The sequence below is a fragment of the Leiobunum rupestre genome, chromosome 5 (assembly GCF_980474605.1).
Source record: "Leiobunum rupestre chromosome 5, qqLeiRupe1.1.hap1, whole genome shotgun sequence".
Taxonomy (NCBI): Eukaryota; Metazoa; Arthropoda; class Arachnida; order Opiliones; family Sclerosomatidae; genus Leiobunum; species Leiobunum rupestre.
The window spans coordinates 61,528,989-61,551,256 of NC_143388.1; the positions used below are offsets into that span (position 1 = coordinate 61,528,989).

At 37.6% G+C, this 22,268-nt stretch overlaps 2 protein-coding genes and 1 long non-coding RNA gene across 3 annotated transcripts; all 3 read right to left on the bottom strand.

The window, feature by feature from the left end:
• Positions 1 to 5,093: 5,093 nt before the first annotated feature.
• Positions 5,094 to 5,510, bottom strand: LOC149945524 (uncharacterized). Its single transcript, XM_090176590.1, has one exon. The coding sequence runs from the start codon at positions 5,508 to 5,510 to the stop codon at positions 5,094 to 5,096; it is 417 nt and encodes a 138-aa protein (XP_090032716.1).
• A 1,545-nt stretch (positions 5,511 to 7,055) lies between these two features.
• Positions 7,056 to 11,664, bottom strand: LOC149945525 (uncharacterized). Its single transcript, XM_090175784.1, has 3 exons — positions 11,610 to 11,664; positions 11,426 to 11,443; positions 7,056 to 7,468 (listed from the first exon to the last, which is right to left on the bottom strand). Exons 1-3 carry the CDS (start codon positions 11,644 to 11,646, stop codon positions 7,068 to 7,070), a joined length of 456 nt encoding a protein of 151 aa, XP_090031910.1. The 5' UTR covers positions 11,647 to 11,664; the 3' UTR covers positions 7,056 to 7,067.
• A 44-nt stretch (positions 11,665 to 11,708) lies between these two features.
• LOC149945526 (uncharacterized) lies at positions 11,709 to 12,212 on the bottom strand. Its single transcript, XR_016481085.1, has 2 exons — positions 12,021 to 12,212; positions 11,709 to 11,951 (listed from the first exon to the last, which is right to left on the bottom strand). It is a non-coding gene; the product is annotated as an uncharacterized LOC149945526 (long non-coding RNA).
• Between the last annotated feature and the right edge of the window lie 10,056 nt (positions 12,213 to 22,268).

Here is a 22,268-nt window from a genome sequence, read left to right on the forward strand (position 1 = left end):
GTAGGAATACTTTATTTATAAAATACGCGAAAAAGTAGATTAGTCCATAATTAAAAGGGATAATATAGCTAAATCCTAAACAAATTTGAAGAAATTAAAAAACTTACTAATAACTCGTACCAATAGGTCTTCGAGCAATGGACTAATCTACTTTTGCACGTATTTTATCATCCTTCTCACAGTCCATAGGTGGTTTCTTCTAACTTAACTTATCGTATATTCTATTCTCCACCACACTCCCCCCTTTTCGGCTTTCCGTTGCTATATGCAACGCGTTTTGAAATTTTTAATATTTAGGCTTAGTTTATCCTTTAGATTTGACAGTCGCCAGCCAGATTTCCCGCACGGTACTGATGAGTTCCATATAGAACGAAACCGGTCTACCGTTGGAATTTCTGGCTATTTTTTTAAATTTTAATTTAGTTTATTACTCGAAGATCTATTTGATCCGAGTTTCGCGTTTTTTGCTCGACGACCTATTGGTACGAGTTATTAGTAAGTTTTTTAATTTCTTCAAATTTGTTTAGGATTTAGCTATATTATCCCTTTTAATTATTGACTAATCTACTTTTTCGCGTATTTTATCATACTTTATTTATTTCAACTTCGGACTCATAAAGTTTGTCTCCCTCTACAAAAAAATAATAATGATTTTAGGACACGTCCCTTTGGAGATGGCTGAGGATTTACATTCGCAGTTTTCCGATGACGAAGAATTCATCGAAATTGATGAGGAAAATCATGATTTTGACTATGAAAGGCCAGCAGAGGGGACTGAAATCGTTGAAGACGAAGCGGAAGACCTGTAAGTATTGGTTTGGCTTTTTAAAAATTGATTTAATGAAAGTATTAAGGTGAGTTGAATTTTGATATTTTCTTTTATTATTTCTAATTAGGGATAGATTGACTGGAATAGCCAACGCCATTCCCGAGTTCTGTGATGTTTTCATTCCTCAAATTTTCAACATCGACGGTCTAATGTAAATAATTTTGAATAACTATATTCACTTAAAAAACAGTTAGAAAATTATAGAATAATTATTTTGCTCTATAATTTAGAATCATCAATTACATAAGGGAGTTGATGTACCCCCACGTAGAAGAACCGGCGACTCTACGGAGCTGTTAATGATGAGGCTAGAGGATATTGTGGCTATAAACACATATCCGGCGTAAGTATATATCTGATTATCAATCAAAATATTCTACATTTTATCTGTTCTTTGTTTAAGTCTCACGCGGAATGACGCACATGTATATTCCGCTCTAGAATGGCATACAACCCTAAACGCCGACAGATTTGTGTAAGAACCTATATATATATATTATTACTATACCAATATATTAATTTATCTTTAACTTTTATTAGAGTGCAAACTGCAATCTCGTCTTTTTTATAAAAAGGCGGGAGTATCGTGTACTTCAACAAGATGAACTGCCAAATGAGGCGATTGAATTGATGGCTGAGGTTGACCGGGCGTTAGCGAAAGATATCATTTCAACAATTTTAGGAGAAATTGAAAAAAAATTTGATGAGTCACTTCGTATTTAAAAAAATTAAAATTAAAATTAAAATTAGGCATGAAAACATGGGTCCGTCTTCATCCGATTCCGTCACTTTTGGACAACCAACCCCGTTTATGTCTATAACTTCGCGGTGGATTATACTACACAAAAATAAACACTTCCCCTTTACAAAAGACACGGTCGTAACCTTGAACAGCCATTTCTATGCACTCCTCCAACTTGTTTTAAGGGGTAAAACCGCAACCCCAAGCGAGTCCGTGAAAATTCCTCTCTACCCAGGCATTCTGACGTTGAATACGCGCGGGGAGTTCGGACAGAGGGTACGGCGGTAGAAACAACCAAGACGCCACCCGTGGTGATGATTCAGACGTGCATGCTGCAAGTTCCTTCACTATTTTGGCGGGGGTCTCTCGCGTTATCTGACCGTCGAGAAACTCGGAAGTCGACAACAATAGATTTTCTTTCCCTAATAGAAAACGCCTGTAAATTTCAAGTTTTACGACTCTTAAGTTGGAGGGGGCAAAGACAAATAAAATCCTGAGGTTCCTGGGTAAAAGCAGCTCCCCTTACTGTAAAAATGGTTTTTGAAAGCCAAAACGTCACAAGCTTAAGCGGCCCATATACGAAGCGATTTTTCTGGGAGCGATGTGTCTCTCCGACCGCGGGCGTCGCGGTCGCTCGCTAGGTTTTGCCACACACGGTAAAACCCAGGTAAAAACCCGTCTTTTCATATCCCCAGATATTTCTACAAACACAAAAGCTAGGCAGATTCATACGAACGAGCAACAACAGCCAAGTATAGTATTTAATAAATTAGACGCGTAAAAATATGCCACCAATTTTATCTAAACGGAAAGCTTGTGTAGCGCTTGCTGTAATACTTTGTATCGATGAAAAAGAAAAGAAACGGAAATGGGCGAAAAAATGGCTTTTACAAAGGGAAAAATATTCTCACATGAATTTATTAAATGAATTAAAAGTATCGGAGCCCAAGGACTACCAAAATTATTTGAGAATGGATGATCATTGTTTCGGAATTTTGCTTAATTTGGTCAAACCGGAAATACGCAAGAAAAATACCGTAATGAGAGATGCAATAAGCGTGGAAGAGAGATTAACAGTTACACTGAGATTTCTAGCCACAGGTCGCTCCTATGAAGACCTAAAATTTAGCTGCGCAATTTCACCTCAAGCTTTAGGAAGAATTATACCCGAAACCTGCAAAGCAATCTACAAAGTGTTAAGAGAAGATTATTTAAAGGTAAGAAATTGATATAAACAATCTTTTTTTTTTAAATATTTATAATCGAAAACTTTTTATTACAATTGCAATCATTTATTGGGTTTGGCGTTTGAGTATGCTAAATTAGTAAAGGGGGCATACATTTGTGGCGGCGGCGCGTAATTTGGGTTTTGTCTCGGCCTGGTTCCTAGAGTCGGGGTTGGTGAAAAATTTCCGGGAAGTCCAGAGTTGAAGGTTGGGGGGATTAATTGTGGCATATATGATTGGTAGAATTGGTTGCCATTCTGATTGAAAGTGTATGGGTTTAAGTAATGTCGACTTAGTTCGGATGGAGTTAAAATTGGGGGAATTGCGGATGTGTAACTGGAAAGGGTAACTCCTGGAGAAGCTATTTGAGAGGGATTGGAAATATTGCTACGAAGGGATTCTTGTTGTGTAGGGGCTGTTTGGTTGAGTGTATTAGTAGGGGCGGAAATAATAGAAGTTATTTGGGGGGGATTTGAAATATTGTGACGAAGGGGTTCTTGTTGTGTAGGGGCTGTTTGGTTGAGTGTATTAGTAGGGGCGGAAATAATAGAAGTTATTTGGGTTGGATTTGAAATATTGCTACGAAGGGGTTCTTGTTGTGTAGGGGCTGTTTGGTTGAGTGTATTAGTAGGGGCGGAAATAATAGAAGTTATTTGGGGGGGATTTGAAATATTGTGACGAAGGGGTTCTTGTTGTGTAGGGGCTGTTTGGTTGAGTGTATTAGTAGGGGCGGAAATAATAGAAGTTATTTGGGTTGGATTTGAAATATTGCTACGAAGGGGTTCTTGTTGTGTAGGGGCTGTTTGGTTGAGTGTATTAGTAGGGGCGGAAATAATAGAAGTTATTTGGGGGGGATTTGAAATATTGTGACGAAGGGGTTCTTGTTGTGTAGGGGCTGTTTTTTTGTGTCTATTATTACGGACGGAAAGACTGGTATAAGGTAGTGGGGGTGAAATTAAATCTAGGCGATCTGTTAAAGAAAAACTGTTACATGTATGTATGGGTTCTGGAGTTGTGGGGCTTTTTTGTTGTTCAACTGCGATTTTAGAATTTTCATTAAGTTTGCCTAGGCACCCATAATAAATTATATCCGAAATTAATTTTTCGGCAAAAATCCTTTGTCGACTATTTAACTCTTTAAGTTGAAATGCCAACTTCTTTCCAGTTGTTGTAAAAATGTCTTCTTCTTCTTCTACTTCTAATTGTTTGTGCACAAGATCTAATAAGGCTTCTTTCTTTTTTTCCAATGTCATCTTCCTTCTTTTTGGTGTCTTACTGTGCAGGTTACTTTCCGTACTTTTTGACGAGCTAGCTTCTGTTGGACTTTCGAAACTTGGAGTATTTATTCCTGCCTTGGCTCGATTTTCATGATTTGAAATCGATTGTTCGAATTCTTCGTCTTCCACCTAAATAATAACATATTTTATAAATTGTCTATTAACTGACTTACAGACTCCTAACACTGAAGAAGAATGGAAAGAAGTATCACAAGGGTTCGAACGAATGTGGCAGTTCCACCATTGCCTAGGAGCGATGGACGGAAAACACGTAGCTATAAAAAAACCCGCTCACAGTGGATCTTATTACTACAATTATAAAGGATTTTTTAGCATTATTTTATTTGCTATTGTCAATGCCAATTATGAATTCATTTATGTTCACGTAGGAACAAATGGACGAGTTTCTGACGGAGGTATTCTAAGTGAATTAAATTTTTATAAAAAGCTAATTACGAATGATCTGGGGATTCCCGACCGTGAAAAACTACCCAATTCAAATTATGTAACGCCGTATTCTTTGATCGGCGACGAAGCTTTTCCTCTTTCTGAATATATTTTGAGGCCCTATCCTCAGAAAGGAATCACTCGCGAAGAGAGTATTTTTAACTACCGTATGTGTCGTGCTAGACGCGTTGTGGAGAACGCGTTTGGAATTTTAGCATCAAGATTTAATATTTTTTTTAAACCAATGAACATAGACCTAGAAACTATTGACTCAGTCGTGTTAGCGTGTTGTGTTTTACACAATTTTCTAAGAAGAAATATTGGATACGCCTATACTCCACAAACAATGTTAGACCGAGAAGATTTAGAAACAAACCGACTTATTCTCGGGGATTGGCGCGATGGTGGTGAATTGACACCTTTAAACAGGGTACCAACTAAAGGTCCACAATCTGGAAGGGTACTTAGGGACACCCTTAAGGAGTATTATAACAATGATGGTAAAGTACCCTTCCAAGATAATATGGTTACGAAGCGACAAGAAATACGTGTCAATCAACCTCTCTAATTTTTTAATTTTTCTCAATAAATAATCTTACTTCATCCGGCTCCATAATTTCTTCTTGAAATTCATCCATACTTGACTTGCCTTTCCTTGATGTTTCATCATCTGCCGTGAACATCAGTAACTCAAAATACCACAAAGATGGAATATAAACATCATCGGCCGATTTCCCAGTGCTTTTGGAGTCTTTAACTTTCTTTAATTCTCTTCTAAACGCGGTTCTGAAATTACTGATTTTTTTGCTTACAAAATCTTTGTCCGCGTCCGTATTAATTTCTCTGCATTTTTCAATTAATGTTTCGTATGCGCGGTTTTTTAAGTGGCGGTCATGATACGTGTCACTTTTAACCTTCCAAAGACAAGGGAAAGAACGGTAAATCTCTAAAAACTCTTCCCAAAAACGCTTATTTTTATCGCACGCCATACTCTCTCAAACAACTCAAGAAATAGTGTATTTTGAAATGACAAATGACATGAAATTTATTAGAAGAACGGGATTTCCCAGGAATGCAACCTTTTTACTCGTACAGCTGCATGACCACAGCTGTATGTCAAGGTCAGAAACGTAACCTCCCTCCCTCGCCACACAAATAACCGGAAATACCCATATATCCTCCAAGTAGTTTTCTGTAAAAATAGTACTTTCCAGAAACAAAATTAAAGAAATTCAAAGTAGTTCAATTTTATAATAGGTGTTGTTTATAAACAAATAGAAAACCAGTTACTCTCTAAAAAACTGTTTATTAATATAAATAAAATTATGTATCATAACCGGAAACATTTTTGCATGCGAGATAAATATAACCTATTTTTATTACGCTCGCAAAGTTAACCTCTTACACTAACAGGAACCACCGGTGGCCGCGAAAAGTGAAAAAAAGTCCATCACAAAAGTGGGAAAACGCTAAAATCTGGCAGTTTTGTGATGGCCTTTTTTAACTTTTCGCGTTTTCTAGTGTTCATAATAAAGCTCTTAATGTTTTTTAAATTTCTAAATATATTAATATATTATTAATAATTATACTTATTTTATTTTATGGAAATAATAGCTTTCGATAAATTTTTGATTACTTTTTAGCACGATAATAAATTATCTAAAAGAAAATCTCTATTCGGGGTTTGCCAACAAACCCATACACGCGAAGATTTTTCTCAGCGACTCGCGACAGTCGCTGAAATTTCCCGCCCGAGTCGGGAGACCAGCGACGGTCGCAATCGCCGTCTTTGGTCTCCCAACAACGCTACACATGGAAAGATTTTTTCAAGGACAACCGACCACGAGTCGCGGTCGCTCGAAAAATCGCTTCGTGTATGGCCCGCTTCGTATATTTCACATTTTTGAATTTCTTGTGTGTTATTTCTTTATTTTGTAGTAAATTGTGAAAATTTAAGTAGGATTTGATACAAAAGGGCTAATTTTTTAAAGTAAACTATCTTTACTATGAAAATTACCAAAATAATTAATTATTTTCGTATAGTGAGGATGATATCTTCACTGTATCTTTAATTTGTAAGATTTAAGTTTGGAACCGACCAAAAAGTTGGAGGGGCAATTACATTAGTTAGCCCTCCCAGTAAATATTTTGGTTGGGTGGGGCATGCCCCCCGGCCCCCTCCGGTTCCTACGACCCTGGCTAGGGCAGGCTAATACCCAAGTCACCACTACAGGCCTAAGTCATCTAGTGACTTATAAGGCCTTTTAACCAGTGGGCGTGTTATAATGCGTAGGAGGGTGGTGGCAAGCCCTACATGTTTATTATGTTACTTATGGCTGTACGAAAAATGAAGGTATTTCATCAAATCAATCTGTTATTAATTTAGGTTTCAAAAGAGTGACGATACCCAAGAGCCAGATTATTTCATTTTTTATTTGACATATGTCTCCTTAAGTATCAATTTCGCTTGAGGATTTTAATACAATCTAATTGTGGTTTTCGATATTCGTTGTAAATTAAAGTCTTCGACTATGTTAATTCCTAGTCTAGCACGTCTTGCTCGCTTTAGAGAACCACCTGCCGAAACATTCTTTCACAAGCAGCCGATGTGCAGGTGCGGACAAGTGCCTTTTAGCAAGCGCAGCAATAGCTGAGTATTTGGTTTGGTTTAATTTCCAATAAGCTAAAGGGCATGACCATTCTGGATTTGACGTAGCTTCGTTCACGTAAGAATGAATCATTTCTTGTAGAGAACCTGGTTCCAATCTCTGACGTTTTCTGTGTAATAGAGTGAAATACGAATTTTGTAACTTAGGTTCTCCTTCGTCTACTCGTGCTGCTTGACTTTGGGTTCTTGCAACAAAAAACTCCGAAGCGAAGTTTGTTAGCATTTCAGTTGCGTCTTGTTTCGATGGAGTTTTAAAGTCCGGATACATTTCTGCCCAAGGTGCACTCTTAGAAAAAAGGATCCAATGTTTGTCCAAAATTGTACAAAATAGTCCAACTTTGGATCATACGAGTAAATGAAATCCAAGTTTGCCCTCTTAAAGCCAAATATGGACTTTTAGAAAAATTAATCCAATGTTTGTCCAAAATTGTACAAAATATTCCAACTTTGGATCATACGAGTAAATGAACTCCCTGTTTGCCCTCTTAAAGCCAAATGTGGATCCTTTAAAAAGAAACGTGTCAACTTCAAACATTATAAATTTTATTTCAAAAACCAGATCGTTTTTGAAAAGCGGCAGGGGGCAGCAACGATAAAGGAATAAAAAACAGATGACGTTAAAAAACGTTGTTCGGCCGTATTCTGCATGACCCCGCAAGTAAGAAGGGAAACGCCTACTTCCTTCAGCGCTACCATTCGACGAGAGCTCACTGATTTCCCTCTTCTTTCCCCTCTTGCTTCGCCAATTGAAGGGTTGCTTTAGTGTGACGTATTACTTGTTTTTAATTCCCAACTTCCGGTTAAAATTTTCCGACATTTTTAAGTGAATTTGTAAAGTGAATTTTGTCGAAACTGCAATGGGAGTTATTGCTGCTGTCGTGGGAATTGAAACGATAGGCTTAGCGGAAGAAGTAAAATTTTTTAACGAATTTAGCATGGAATTGAGAATGTTTAGCTAAGCGCATCATTGAAGAAGCAGGTATTTAATATGTACTTTACAATCGTTGAACATAAGGTTATAATTACTTGGCGTTATTTTTACAGATAAGGCTCTTTTCAACGTGTTTTGTCTAGTAACCACGAAACTGGGCTACGTTCAGTAACGCTCATCAACACAAGCGGCTTTCAGGTACAAAATGATAAAATTGAAGAGCCAATGGTACAATACTCTTTGTAAATTACGATTACATTATAAATTTGGAAATACAAATATTTTTATTTGCAGATGCATACTACCGAATGAACTTAATTAAAAATGCTGAATGTAACAATTATCTCCTCGCATATTACCACTCTTTATATATTCCAAATTTTTCACAGAAAGCCCCTATTCAGATGTAAATACTACAAGGTACTCCTCCGTACGACACTTATTCAATAATATGTACAAGTGTTTTATTTTAAGTGGTTCATTTTTAAGTATGTCTGGATATTATCCGTTACCAGTATTGTTATTTCTTGCATCAGTTTTTAGGTTGTTCCATTATTTTCATATCAGATGAGGAAATTTTGGGAGCTAGCAAAGCAGATTAACCACGAGTGCAACTGTGTCCCATCGATTATTCTGCTTATAGTTATGAGCACTGCTTTTATGCCGCTGAAGCTCTTCACATTTGGGTTCATTAAGATGGGGAATAGAGGCTTCCACTTCCTGCACAGTATATGAAGGGTCTTCATCACTCATTTTTAAACAATTGCTTAGTGCTTAACAAAATATTTCACAAAATCGAATTGAGTCAAATATTTATTTCACAAATTTCTACACATTTTCCAAACAATGTACTAAAAACCTTTATTTATTTTTGTAATTGGGAGAAAAAAACCTGTAGGGATGGCGAATGGTTGAGCAGTTATTTTCATAGGTGGATTTAAGAGCCATCCCTATTTGAATACAGCCAATTATAGCAACATAAAAGGTGTAATTATCACCACCGCCTACATTTGGCTGTTGGAACAGAGCTCCAGCCGCTTAGTAGCTACTGATAATACAATCACTAATTCGCTACTCCTACAGGTTCCTATTTCGATATGGCTTATAGGTGCATAATTTTATATGGCCTACAGGTTCATATTTCTTGTTAGAATTTAATTCCATAAAGTAAACAAACTAAAGAATATTCGTCACTTGTTGGTAACTTCACGAAGCTCTTCCGTTTTTCCCGCGCAACTGAGTATTCAAAGTTGGCTGTACTTTTATGTAAATTTTATTCAATAAATTGTACACTAAAGCTGAATATGTAATAAAAATATTGTAAAAAATAATTATTTTTATTCTGTTTTAATTTCAAACAAGATTCAGATTACTATGGAAGGTTATTTTTAATTATTGTTATTATCATAAAAGATGATGTTCTAAAGTTAATGAAATTTAAAGTAGATGGCATTGTTTTAGGGCTATTACTTTTTGGTTTGTAAGAAGATGGCATTACAAAAGTTTTGAATAAAAATTAAAACTAGATGGCATTGCAAATTATCTTCCCTAAAATAACACTAGATGACACTGTACGCTTAATTTTGTTGTAGGGGGCGTTTTAACGTTATTTCCGGAACATTGGTCATCAAGAGTCACGTCACACTAGTGACGTCGCTGCAGCCCTTCAATTGGCCAAGCAAGAGGGGAAGAAGAGGGAAATCAGTGAGCTCTCGTCGAATGGTAGCGCTGAAGCAAGTAGGCGTTCCCCTTCTTACTTGCGGGGTCATGCAGAATATGGCCGGTTGTTTTTTTGACGACGGTCACCGCATACTCTCTCTCTCTCTCTGATCTTTTTCGAGAGATAGCGCGTTCAACCAGCACTTTATTGGAAACGAGCGTCCGCGTGGCTAGAGATCGGCGTTTGAATAAAAAATTATCCAATTATTTATTTTTATTTATAACCGCAAATTATTCAAAAAATATACGAAGAAACCGATTATTTTTGCATGTTAAATCGTTGTTTATTAGTATAAAATGTTCATAAATAAACAGTTTACCAAACTATTTATGGTTAATCGAAATTTTGCCGGTTAATTTATTCGTTCCCCCGACATCTCTAATTTTGTTTCGGAACTTGGAAAAATCACTACGACCTATATCTTTAAGGTAAGAGTTTTTATACTTAAACTTAAGAATTCTGGGTTACAGCGCAGTATTAATTCTAAGCTGAAAACTATGTTACTGACAAAAAATTGAAAATGCTTCCATTTTGTAACAATATTCATCAAAGACAGGTCAAGAAACCTGTTTAGTTTACGCTGGACATAGCGAGAAAGTTTGTTCGTGGCGGCTCAAGTACCCCCTTTTTCGTGAAGGTTGTGAAGGGGGACATTCCATTGGTCATTGTACAGGTAGTCTGCACCCGGAAGCCTTCGCGTCGTACACACCGGGAATGAGCAGTTATATCATTGCGCTATTAGTACTAGAACTTATATTATTCCAAGGCTGCAGCTAGATTGGCTAAAGAACCATAATCTCATATATGAAACATTTATTTTTCCGAATTAATTTATATATTTTTATTATTTTTATTTACAGTTCAAAAACTGTCACTCCAAATCTGTTTAGGAAATGAAGACTTCACCACATGTAAAGGCGGCGTCAAAATTGAAAAAGAAAAATTTTAAGTTTCTATAATCGAGCGGCTCTATTTGCGGGTGTTTACGCTTTCCAAATGGAACTTCTAAAGACTCGTCGCGGAACATTAGAATATTTTCAAAAAACTAGGTTTAAAATTAGTGTAGATAAAGTAGCCCCATCCATAATTACTTTTGTAAATCAAATGTCTAAATAAAAAAATACAATTTATAATTTGTAAAATTATTGTAGTTTTATTTCAACAATTTATATATTTAAAACACTAAAATCTTTGGAATTCCGAAGAGTTTTTTATTCGAATCCTACAATGCCAAAGGGCGACTCTTGCCCGTCCAAAAGAGGACTCTTGCCCGTCCAAAAAAGGGACTCTTGCCAATCCAATGGGGGATTAAATAGAGTTCAAATCTGAACCTTTTTTTGTCCAAATCTGAACCAATACCTCCCAAAATGCAAGACAACTTGTTTAATTTTGGTTAAATTTAAAGCCATAAAGGGATTGATAACTCTATAAATTTGGATAGCTAGATCCACATTCGGACTCTAATATATCCATCCAAATTTGGACGTCAATTTTCTTATCCAAATTTGGACCGAAATGTGTGCTCTCACAGAGTCAGTCATTCGGATCCTGTTTCATCCAAAATTGGACAACATTTTTTAAGAGTGTGGTGCACTAAAGTCATCTATAAATAAAACCGTATTATTAAGCTATTAAAGACATTCGAACAGTAAATAATTTCCGTGAGAGTAATTAAGTTATTTTTAACATAAAAAATTACGGTTTAAATTATTTAGCCAAAATTAAATGGACTAGTACCCAAATTATAGATATTGACATGGAAATATTACCTTCGAAAACAAATAATTTCTGCCTTGGGTCAACCATAGCAGGAATTATATAAAATGGATCTGTCAAGATCTTATCTTTCAGTGTTGTAAATTTGGTAGTTAATTGCTGTAGATAGTTTCGAAGGCCTCCAAAAGTTTCATTACGACGAGTGCAATTTGTGGTCCGTCTCCTTGTAAACAATCTGTTGCATTTTTAAGCGGAGATAACAAATTGTGTAGGTCTTTGATTTTAGCGAACACTCCGGGAGAAGGTGCATTTGTAACGCCATGGGTTGCCAACGAACTCTCTTTAGAACTTATTGCTTCCATTATGGTCCTCGTAATCGCCGTCTTCATTCCAGGCTACAAGAGAAAATAAAAGATGTAAATAGCAAACTTCTATTGACACACTCCAGTTTACTTTTATAATACCATTAGCAAACGCTCCATTGCGAAGCATAAAGAATTCCATCGTGTTTGTACCGGGAAAACTAAATCCAACCCGTTTGATTGTGATCGAAGCTTTTCCGTCCATTTTGTCGACAATGATTCCGTGGACGTAATCACAAACTGGCTTAGTTGACGTGTCGTTTTTTAGGTTATTTACAACAACCAGCTGCAACGTGTGAGCTACGCAGGCTAGCCTGTTCCATTTTGCTTTCGTTATAGTATCTTGGACTAGAATCCAACTCTCATCATTCCACGCTAAAACAAGGATTTAACGGTTCGACTAACTAATCTAACGGAATATGAAATGATATAAAGTTTACCATCATCTAATTGTTCATAAGAATCGTCATCAGACAATTGATCCTCCCAGGGTTCAGAATACAGCGCTTGAAGGTTAAACGCCTTTGTCATATTGCTTGCGTTGTCAACACAAACTGTGACAATCTATAATAATTTTAGTGAGTATCATAAGTAAAATAATATAACAATAAGTATGACAATTAACGTGATTTGCAATGGAACTGATTTTCATAGCAATCAAGATGTTTTATCAGCACAGAGCCCCCTAGTGTCTAAAGCACGCTAAACATCCGCCTAAGCCGAAATATCTGCTTTCCGATAGATCGACGAAATATTAGGCTTAACTGATAAAATGAAAAAAGTTTTTCTTGGCGGAACGAGAACAAGTATTTTTTTCTGGCACGCGTGATTCGCACGTGGGCTTCAAAGCAAAGGTGAAGTTCCTCGCTTAAATTCTTAATGAAAAGTATTCACCAAGGACGGTAAGTTGCGAGTCCAAGTCACAGCTTCAAGAGAGTGTCAGTGTCGAAAACAGGTTCGATTAGAAAATTAACATTAAAGCAATAGAAAGTGTCATCCTTATTTTAGTTATGTTACTTATGGTAGTATTAACGTGGATGATTTCATCAAGATCTAGGGGGTTGGAAGTAAGTAATTAACGCCAAAACATCCCCTAGCTATAAAAACCAAAACTCGAAGGTATTTTAAATTAATAAATTACTACCTGTTTTGACGAGACGCCTAGGTTTCCAAGAATTTCCTCAAGTTTAAGACGTATGTTCCCTCCAGTATGTGATTCATGGAATTGCGTAAAAGCCAGAGTGTGATGTTCAAGTTGGAATGCCTCATTAAGAAATTGACACTTTACCCCTATCACCGATTCTCTGGTCCGCGAACTCCAAATGTCTAGCGTCAGGTGAAGATACGCTACTTCACGCAGTATTTCCTTTAGCTTGAGTTTAATGTCGTTCGAAACGAGGTTATTTAAATCTCTCGTTATTGTTCAGCGGCTTTGAAGATTAATTTGCGGAAGGAACATGGTAACGAAAGATCGAAAAGCCTTTCCTTCAATGAAAGAAAGTGGAAGGCCGTCAACCGCAACTAAATCCACCATGCATTGCTTAAAACATAATTGCTGGTCTGATGTTAGTGCTATCTTTTAAATTGCTTAATCACGGGTACTTTCCTGGCACTCGAGGCGTACAGAGAGAGAGATATCTTGTGTCGTTTCTGTAAAAGTAAAATCAACTTAGAATGAGTAACAACAATATAAAGGAAACGAATCACTAACAAGGAGACTACCCGAGATGTAACACACCGATTTTGATCAAACTCGGATGTTTGGTAGACCTTCATGTAACTTGAAAAACCCTGAAGGGAAATATCCCCATAGGCAACCGTTTTGCCATGGCAACCAAAAATGATTTTAACAACACAAAATGGAAATTTTCCTACTGAATATAACATGGGAATCTGACCAATATTAAGGGTACCCCCCGTAAAAATTTTAATCAAATTCGAACCAAAAAAAAACCCGGCATCGGATTGTCGCCAATCAGTCGCCGGGTCCCAAAATTTCACCATCGCTCGCGGAAGATTGAGCCTTCCACCGGGTATTTGGTCAAGCTAAAATGACAATAATGAGACGCCTAACCCCTGATAGCTTTCGTTCGTCGAAGTAGACCCGCTGCTTTGTCAATTTTTCGAAGACGGATTAAAAATAAAATAAGGAGCGGAGGGGAAATTAGTATCCGAAAATATTTTGAAAGCTGGAAAATACACGGAAACTACGCTGTGATACAGCAGAAGCTCGGTCAACACTTTAATTTTAAATAGATTAAACCGCTTTTATAACTAATTAATGGAGCTAATTTTCTGATCTTGAAAAAAGATTTAAATTCAAATTAAACAAGTCGGTCAAGGCTGCAATATTAGTAGGGTAATTTGGAACAATATGCCCCTATCTTCCCCTTCCCATCTCCCTTAAAGTACTTTTAACGGAGATTTCAATGGTTTAAAAATTATACCCCGCAATTAGAGTACTGAAATTACCGTAAATTTGGAAATCGTATAACGTTTTCATACAATTTAAAAAGAAAACATGAAAGTAACGCTTTTATTGGATATTATACGTTTTATAAATTACCACAATATTAACCACTTGTGAAAAATTCTATTATGTTTAATTTCAGATTCATTATCAGTATAAAGAAATGAAATTTCATAATTTTTTTCTGTTATAATTTAATTATTTAAATTGTAATTTAATAACGAGAACTGACATTTACTATTTGGTTTTTGGACAGAGTTAAAATATTAAATTACAAAATTTCAAAATTAATAACCTAAATATTCAATATTGCAGTCATTTTAATTGCATTCACATCAATTTTTAAAACTATTTGTTTACTATCTTAATAATTGTAAATGTTTATTTTATTTTATTATTTTCTATTTAAAATGGTAATTTCAATTACGTTCTAAACATTTAAATTACGCCCTAATTTTATATAAGAACTAATCATAGCTTTATAGTGTACTTTAAATCGTTGTGTGTTTAATCCTTTTGCATTACACATCGTATAAGAACTAATCAGTTTAATAAATTTAAACTAGTTAATTTATCAAATTAATAACTTTAATTTTGTTCAAATAATTTTCTTCGCGATTTAAAAAATAATTTTGGTTGTCGCCACTCAATCGCCGGGTCCCAAAATTTGACCTCCACGCGTGGTTGAGCCTTCCACAGTGTATTTGGTCAAGCTAAAATGACAATAGTGAGAAACACGCCTAACCCCTGCCAGTTTCCAGCTAGCTTTCGTTCGTCGAAGTAGACCCGCTGTCTTCTTTGGATATTTTTCGAAGGCGGATTAAAAACACTATTTGAAAGTAGAAAGGGACACATCTCCTCTTTACTTCTGCCCTTACTTTTTTTATATGTATCGGTGTCCATGTGTATAGGACTTAAGAAAAGCGAAAGTTTCGGCCACAGGTGATAGCCAGACATCGCGTCTCCAAACGGATTACAAATAAGAAAGGGGGAACTCGACATTGGGATGGGTCAAGTGAGAAACAAACACGCCTAACACCATCTCGTTCGACGAAGTAGGCCTGCTATTACATTTAATAAAAAATATTTTAAATCGTCATGATTTTTCCGTAATTTTAATTAAAAAAAACATTAATTTTTTTCTATATATTCAGGGTATTATAATAGGAGAATGTACTATGGAAAGGCAAACTACGAAAAAGCGAGATTATTGCAACGCGAACAGGAAATTAGATTATGATGTTGTTTTTTATACATTTTTTCATATCAATTAGAAAATTACGAAATATGTCGCCATATTTTACTGCACATATTTCTTGATTACCATAATAACGCTATGTTTTATTCATAAACGGATGTAATGCGCTTTAAAATTGGAAACTGAACTTTAATTTCTATTATTAATAATTGATTATTTATTGTTCGAAAGCGGTGAAAAGACGTTATTTTACGTGATAAATTTAGCCAAAAAAGTACCAAACACTTCGGGTTTTTAAGAGATAAAAACATTTTTGAAAAAACAAATTGCAGTTCATCGTATTAATATTCGAAATATCGCTTTATAGGAAACTATCTTTGTAAACTCTATTACTTAGGTTTTGTGAAATAAAAATAAATTTAAATTTTCAGCTTATAAAAATTAAACATGAATTTCGATTATTAGAATTGTCCAAAGTAGTCACTCTCCTCGACATGGAGCGATCAAAGAATATAAAGCTTTATATCAAAGACTATATAAGCGTTATATAGTCTTTGCTTTATATTCTTTGGAGCGATAAACGGGTTAAACTTCTTTTATGTTATCCCTCTTTTCACCAAAACGCAGCCCCCCCCCCTTCCCGCGCTCGTTGCAAGCGGGCACGGAGCACGTGGATGTGACCAAATTGGTTTTAGTGATATACTGCAGTCGTGTTGGGGGGGGGCAAGAGAGAAGTATTGAACGATAATGACCTTCGCGCTGTTCGTATCGTGGAATTTTCGCCCGATATAGGAGGGGAGATGGGGTACAATAGCGCAGGTGTCCAACTTGAAAAGAGGGTAGTTTGGGTCTTAATAATTTTGGGGTTTTCAACTCTTTCCCGAAATCACATGACCACCGTGACCAGTTCTCTCAATAACACGGGCTCTCCTCGGTTCCATTTGGATTTGTACTCCAGATCGAGTTAGTCGCCTTATTTTATATCTCTTCAGTGGAGTTATTTTTGACTATTCTGTTTAATATTTTTGCAAGAGCGGACTTCTACCTCCTCGAGGTTTAAAGAAGCCTTAATGCCCTTGTTTAAAATTTAAACACGTAGATAATTTACCTCAAACCAAAAGCCTCTTTAAAGGCTAATTAGTTTTTATGATTTTAAACAGCCTTTTTCAAGGCTATAAGTAGCTAATTTTCATCCGGGTTTCGACCCCGCCCCTTAAAATGACCGGTATATCTAGCCTCGTGAATTTACCGATAGTCAGAACAAGTCCAAGAAAAAACATGGCCTCTGGGAATTCCCGAAAACGCTTGTAAGTTTTTCAAATTTTATTTCGCTTGATTATTTAATTCTAACTTTTAAAAATATTATCTAGCCGTCAACCCTCTTCATCATCGGATTCCTCCGATTCCTCCTCTAGGGAAGAGCTGGAGGCTCTTACCTCTATTTCGTGAGTTTTGATATTTATATATTTTCGTTATTGAAAAATATATTTTTTTTACCTAGTTATTCCCCTGCAAGCCCCGTTCCGGGCTATTCTCTTTGGAACGAGAACCTTCTCCTTCCTTCATCACCGGAAGTGGTGGTAATTTCACCCGAGTAGGTTTTTTAAAAAATCTTTAACCCTCTTTTTTAAAAATATCCTAAATCATTTTGTTTTTTCTAAAGCTCACTGTCATCACCTTCCCCGCCCCCGGTGGCTCTTTCACCGACGCCTGTACTCCTCGCTCTCCCGGCTGTTATTCAGGGCGACCATCGTTATGTGTCAGCATTAATCTCCCTGGCCGCCGTGTTACGTGGTGCCTTCCACGCGACGCGTAACATGGCGGACTCTCTTCACCTTTTTTCCCTCGATCATAACGAATCGCCTCCTCTCCAAGCCACTGCCCTGGACTTTCAGGTGGTAGTCGGCCATGCCTGGGCGGCCCAGAACGCCGCAATTTCCCATATCACCTCGGTGATAACGGGAGATTTCACCGCCGATATGGGGTATTTTTTAAAATAATAATTTTCAGATATAAAATAGGTCTCTAAATTTTTTTTCGAAATCAGCTTAATTGTACCACCGCCTATCCCGGATTTCTTAAACGACCTCGAAGTCGCCATTCCTTCTCCTCCTATTATGCCTTCGTAAGTTCGTTTTTTAGAAAAAGTATAGCTTTTTCTGAAATTAACTTTTTTTTTACAGCTCCGTCCTCCTCAATTCACCGCCTGTTTCGCCTCCCCGGTGCTTTTTCCACCCCCGGATTTAAAAAAAAACGTTTATTTATTGTATATTTTACTTGTATATTTTTAAAAAATTTTCTCAATAAAAAATGTTTTTTCCAAAATCGTCTTTAAATAATTCTCAGTAAGCTTATTTTTTTATCGCCCCCCCGAGACGTAAACATCGCCGCGCCGTAAGTTTTTTTGTTTTCCTAAACGATATCGCGATATTTTTTTAAATATCTTTTATCACTAGCGCCTGTCAACCCTCCATTGGGCATCATATATGTGTAAGAAGAAATTTAGTTAATCTAAAATAATAATAATAATAATGAAAAAATATATCTTTAGTGTACCACGGGCTGTCAACCCTCCATTGGGCGCGGTTGGCATCATAGATGTGTAAGAAGAAATTTAGTTAATCTTCAATAATAATAATGAAAAAAAATTTCTTTAGTCTACCGCCGAGTTACCGGACGTGGTCCTGGACGCGGTCCACGCCATTCTAGCCGTGGCGGCGGCCGAGAGGACCTATTAATTTTTAAAAAAATAATGTCTTGAGTATGTCTTCCTTTTTAATCGCTGCTCCGGAAATTTTATTAAAACCTATTTCTTTTTCCAGGTAAACTTTTTTCAAAAAAAAATCAAATATTCGTTCTTATTGCACATATAATTTTTTGATACAATCTGTGATGGAAGGGTAAAAAAGTAGCCCCCTAATATAGTTAGAAACCCCCCCTTAAAACCTTTAGAAGTTATACTAGATTCTTTTTTTGAAATTTCGGTTCTATATTTCAGCAGTATATTTCGGGACTAACATTTTAAGGGTAATAAAAAAAAATCTTGTCCAGGCGTGATATATTTTTTCCCCGGGGTGCATGAGTCATCCGAGAAACTTGCGGTTCATTGGCTGTCGTTCGCGGATTATACGGGCGTCATTCATTTACCGCTACAACAAATCGCGGCCTTTTTAAAATACATGCCTATTTCGCGTAGAAAACGGTAGCCATTTTTTTTCTGGTCGATTTCGCCGCAGTTTTTAATTTACTAAAATTCGAATTTAATTTATAATATTGAGTGCCGATCGATTTTGAAAGGAATTATAGAAGAGGAATCGATAGAAAGTAGGTTATATCGGCGTTTCACCATCCCTTTAAACACATTGCCCCTTCTCTGGAGATTAGGCTGATTAATTTGAAAACTTCTGTTACATCTTTAAAGAAGCAAAATCAGATAAAGTGACTGAGATAAATATTACTAAACATATTTTTATTGTAAAATTTATAGATATATGGTTTTATTTTATGGAGTATATAATATACGAAAATATTTTATTCGTAGCCTTGGCTATGGCCGCCATTTTGTGCGGAATTTTTTCTCTATGGGAAAAAGCATAGGTGACGTCGTGTCACGTGATACTGAAATCACTTTATACACCGAACTTTCCTAGAGGCGAATATTTTAGGAAAGTTCTAGATTTAAGCGATGCAGTTTAAAAGGTGAATTTAGCGGCCCCCACCACTTTTTACTATACAACGGGGGTGCTATTCCTAAAAATTAAGGGGGTACATTACCCCCCCCCCCATTTTTACACCACTCGAGGGGGCCCCCAAAATTAAAAGTGCCAGGGGCCCAACAGTATGTAAAGACGGCCCTGTGAGGCCCTTCTCCTTCTAAAATTGGCATAAGCGGAAACTCAGCCGTGCCATGTAGAGAAGCGGCAGCGCTTGAAGATGGAACGTCTAATACTGACTTATTAATTTTAGAGTGTTGTTTTTTAATAGCCCTTTGTTTTGCCCTGAATTTAAGATCTTTTCTTTTTGGCGCGAGCCTCTCCCTTTTCTCTGATTTATCATCTTCTTCCATTCTTACTGACAACAAAAAGCTTTTATCAGCACTTACGGCTCAAAAGGGTTTCTCGTTCCGGTTACGGTATAAAAACCTTCTCCCGCTTTATAAGCACTTACGGCTCAAAAGGCCTTCTCGTCACGGTTACGGTATAAAAACCTTCTCCCGCTTTATCTGCACTTACGGCTCAAAAGGCCTTCTCGTGACGGTTACGGTATAAAAACCTTCTCCCGCGTTATCAGCACTTACGGCTCAAAAGGCCTTCTCGTCACGGTTACGGTATAAAAACCTTCTCCCGCTTTACCTGCACTTACGGCTCAAAAGGCCTTCTCGTGACGGTTACGGTATAAAAACCTTCTCCCGCTTTACCTGCACTTACGGCTCAAAAGGCCTTCTCGTGACGGTTACGGTATAACAACCTTCTCCCGCTTTATAAGCACTTACGGCTCATTAGGCCTTCTCGTCACGGTTACTGTATAAAAACCTTCTCCCGCTTTATAAGCACTTACGGCTCAAAAGGCCTTCTCGTGCCGGTTACGGTATAACAACCTTCTCCCGCTTTATAAGCACTTACGGCTCAAAAGACCTTCTCCCGCTTTATCTGCACTTACGGCTCAAAAGGCCTTCTCGTGACGGTTACGGTTACGGTATAAAAACCTTCTCCCGCTTTACCTGCACTTACGGCTCAAAAGGCTTTCTCGTGACAGTTACGGTATAAAAACCTTCTCCCGCTTTATCTGCACTTACGTCTCAAAAGGCCTTCTCGTGCCGGTTACGGTATAACAACCTTCTCCCGCTTTATAAGCACTTACGGCTCAAAAGGCCTTCTCGTCACGGTTACGGTATAAAAACCTTCTCCCGCTTTATCAGCACTTACGGCTCCAAAGGCCTTCTCGTCACGGTTACGGTATAAAAACCTTCTCCCGCTTTACCTGCACTTACGGCTCAAAAGGCCTTCTCGTGACGGTTACGGTATAAAAACCTTCTCCCGCTTTACCTGCACTTACGGCTCAAAAGGCCTTCTCGTGACGGTTACGGTATAAAACCTTCTCCCGCTTTATCAGCACTTACGGCTCAAAAGGCCTTCTCGTGACGGTTACGGTATAAAAACCTTCTCCCGCGTTATAAGCACTTACGGCTCAAAAGACCTTCTCCCGCTTTATCTGCACTTACGGCTCAAAAGGCCTTCTCGTGACGGTTACGGTTACGGTATAAAAACCTTCTCCCGCTTTACCTGCACTTACGGCTCAAAAGGCTTTCTCGTGACAGTTACGGTATAAAAACCTTCTCCCGCTTTATCTGCACTTACGTCTCAAAAGGCCTTCTCGTGCCGGTTACGGTATAACAACCTTCTCCCGCTTTATAAGCACTTACGGCTCAAAAGGCCTTCTCGTCACGGTTACGGTATAAAAACCTTCTCCCGCTTTATCAGCACTTACGGCTCCAAAGGCCTTCTCGTCACGGTTACGGTATAAAAACCTTCTCCCGCTTTACCTGCACTTACGGCTCAAAAGGCCTTCTCGTGACGGTTACGGTATAAAAACCTTCTCCCGCTTTACCTGCACTTACGGCTCAAAAGGCCTTCTCGTGACGGTTACGGTATAAAACCTTCTCCCGCTTTATCAGCACTTACGGCTCAAAAGGCCTTCTCGTGACGGTTACGGTATAAAAACCTTCTCCCGCGTTATCAGCACTTACGGTTCAAAAGGCCTTCTCGTCACGGTTACGGTATAAAAACCTTCTCCCGCTTTACCTGCACTTACGGCTCAAAAGGCCTTCTCGTGACGGTTACGGTATAAAAACCTTCTCCCGCTTTACCTGCACTTACGGCTCAAAAGGCCTTCTCGTGACGGTTACGGTATAAAAACCTTCTCCCGCGTTATCAGCACTTACGGCTCAAAAGGCCTTCTCGTCACGGTTACGGTATAAAAACCTTCTCCCGCTTTACCTGCACTTACGGCTCAAAAGGCCTTCTCGTGACGGTTACGGTATAAAAACCTTCTCCCGCTTTACCTGCACTTACGGCTCAAAAGGCCTTCTCGTGACGGTTACGGTATAAAAACCTTCTCCCGCTTTACCTGCACTTACGGCTCAAAAGGCCTTCTCGTGACGGTTACGGTATAAAAACCTTCTCCCGCTCTATCAGCACTTACGGCTTAAAAGGCCTTCTCGTGACGGTTACGGTATAAAAACCTTCTCCCGCTTTACCTGCACTTACGGCTCAAAAGGCCTTCCCGTGACGGTTACGGTATAAAAACCTTATCCCACTTTATCAGCACTTACGGCTCAAAAGGCCTTCTCGTGAGAGTTTAACAATAAATTTAAAAAAGGACACTACGCACAGTCAATGCTACTGAAATGATAATTAAGAGAAAATAAATAACAAATTTAAAAATAAACGAAATCCGGAAAATAACTTACGGCAAAAAAAAATAATCGCAATCCAAACTTTGAGGGTGATAAAATCAATCCCAGCAAAAAACCACACGAAAAAAAAGCACAAAATGGAAACCGAAATGTATTAACTTAAGACGTGTAAAAGCCGATTAGCTGGAAAATATGCTCGTGAATCTATACCGCAAGACCGTTATACCTCACGAGTTCTTCTGACTACTGGCGACCAAAAAAGGGTAA

What these genes read in the sequence shown, in the direction of transcription:
- LOC149945524 (XM_090176590.1), bottom strand. Translation starts at nt 5,510, where the DNA reads ATGGCGTGCGATAAAAATAAGCGTTTTTGGGAAGAGTTTTTAGAGATT.
- LOC149945525 (XM_090175784.1), bottom strand. Translation starts at nt 11,646, where the DNA reads ATGGTTGACCCAAGGCAGAAATTATTTGTTTTCGAAG.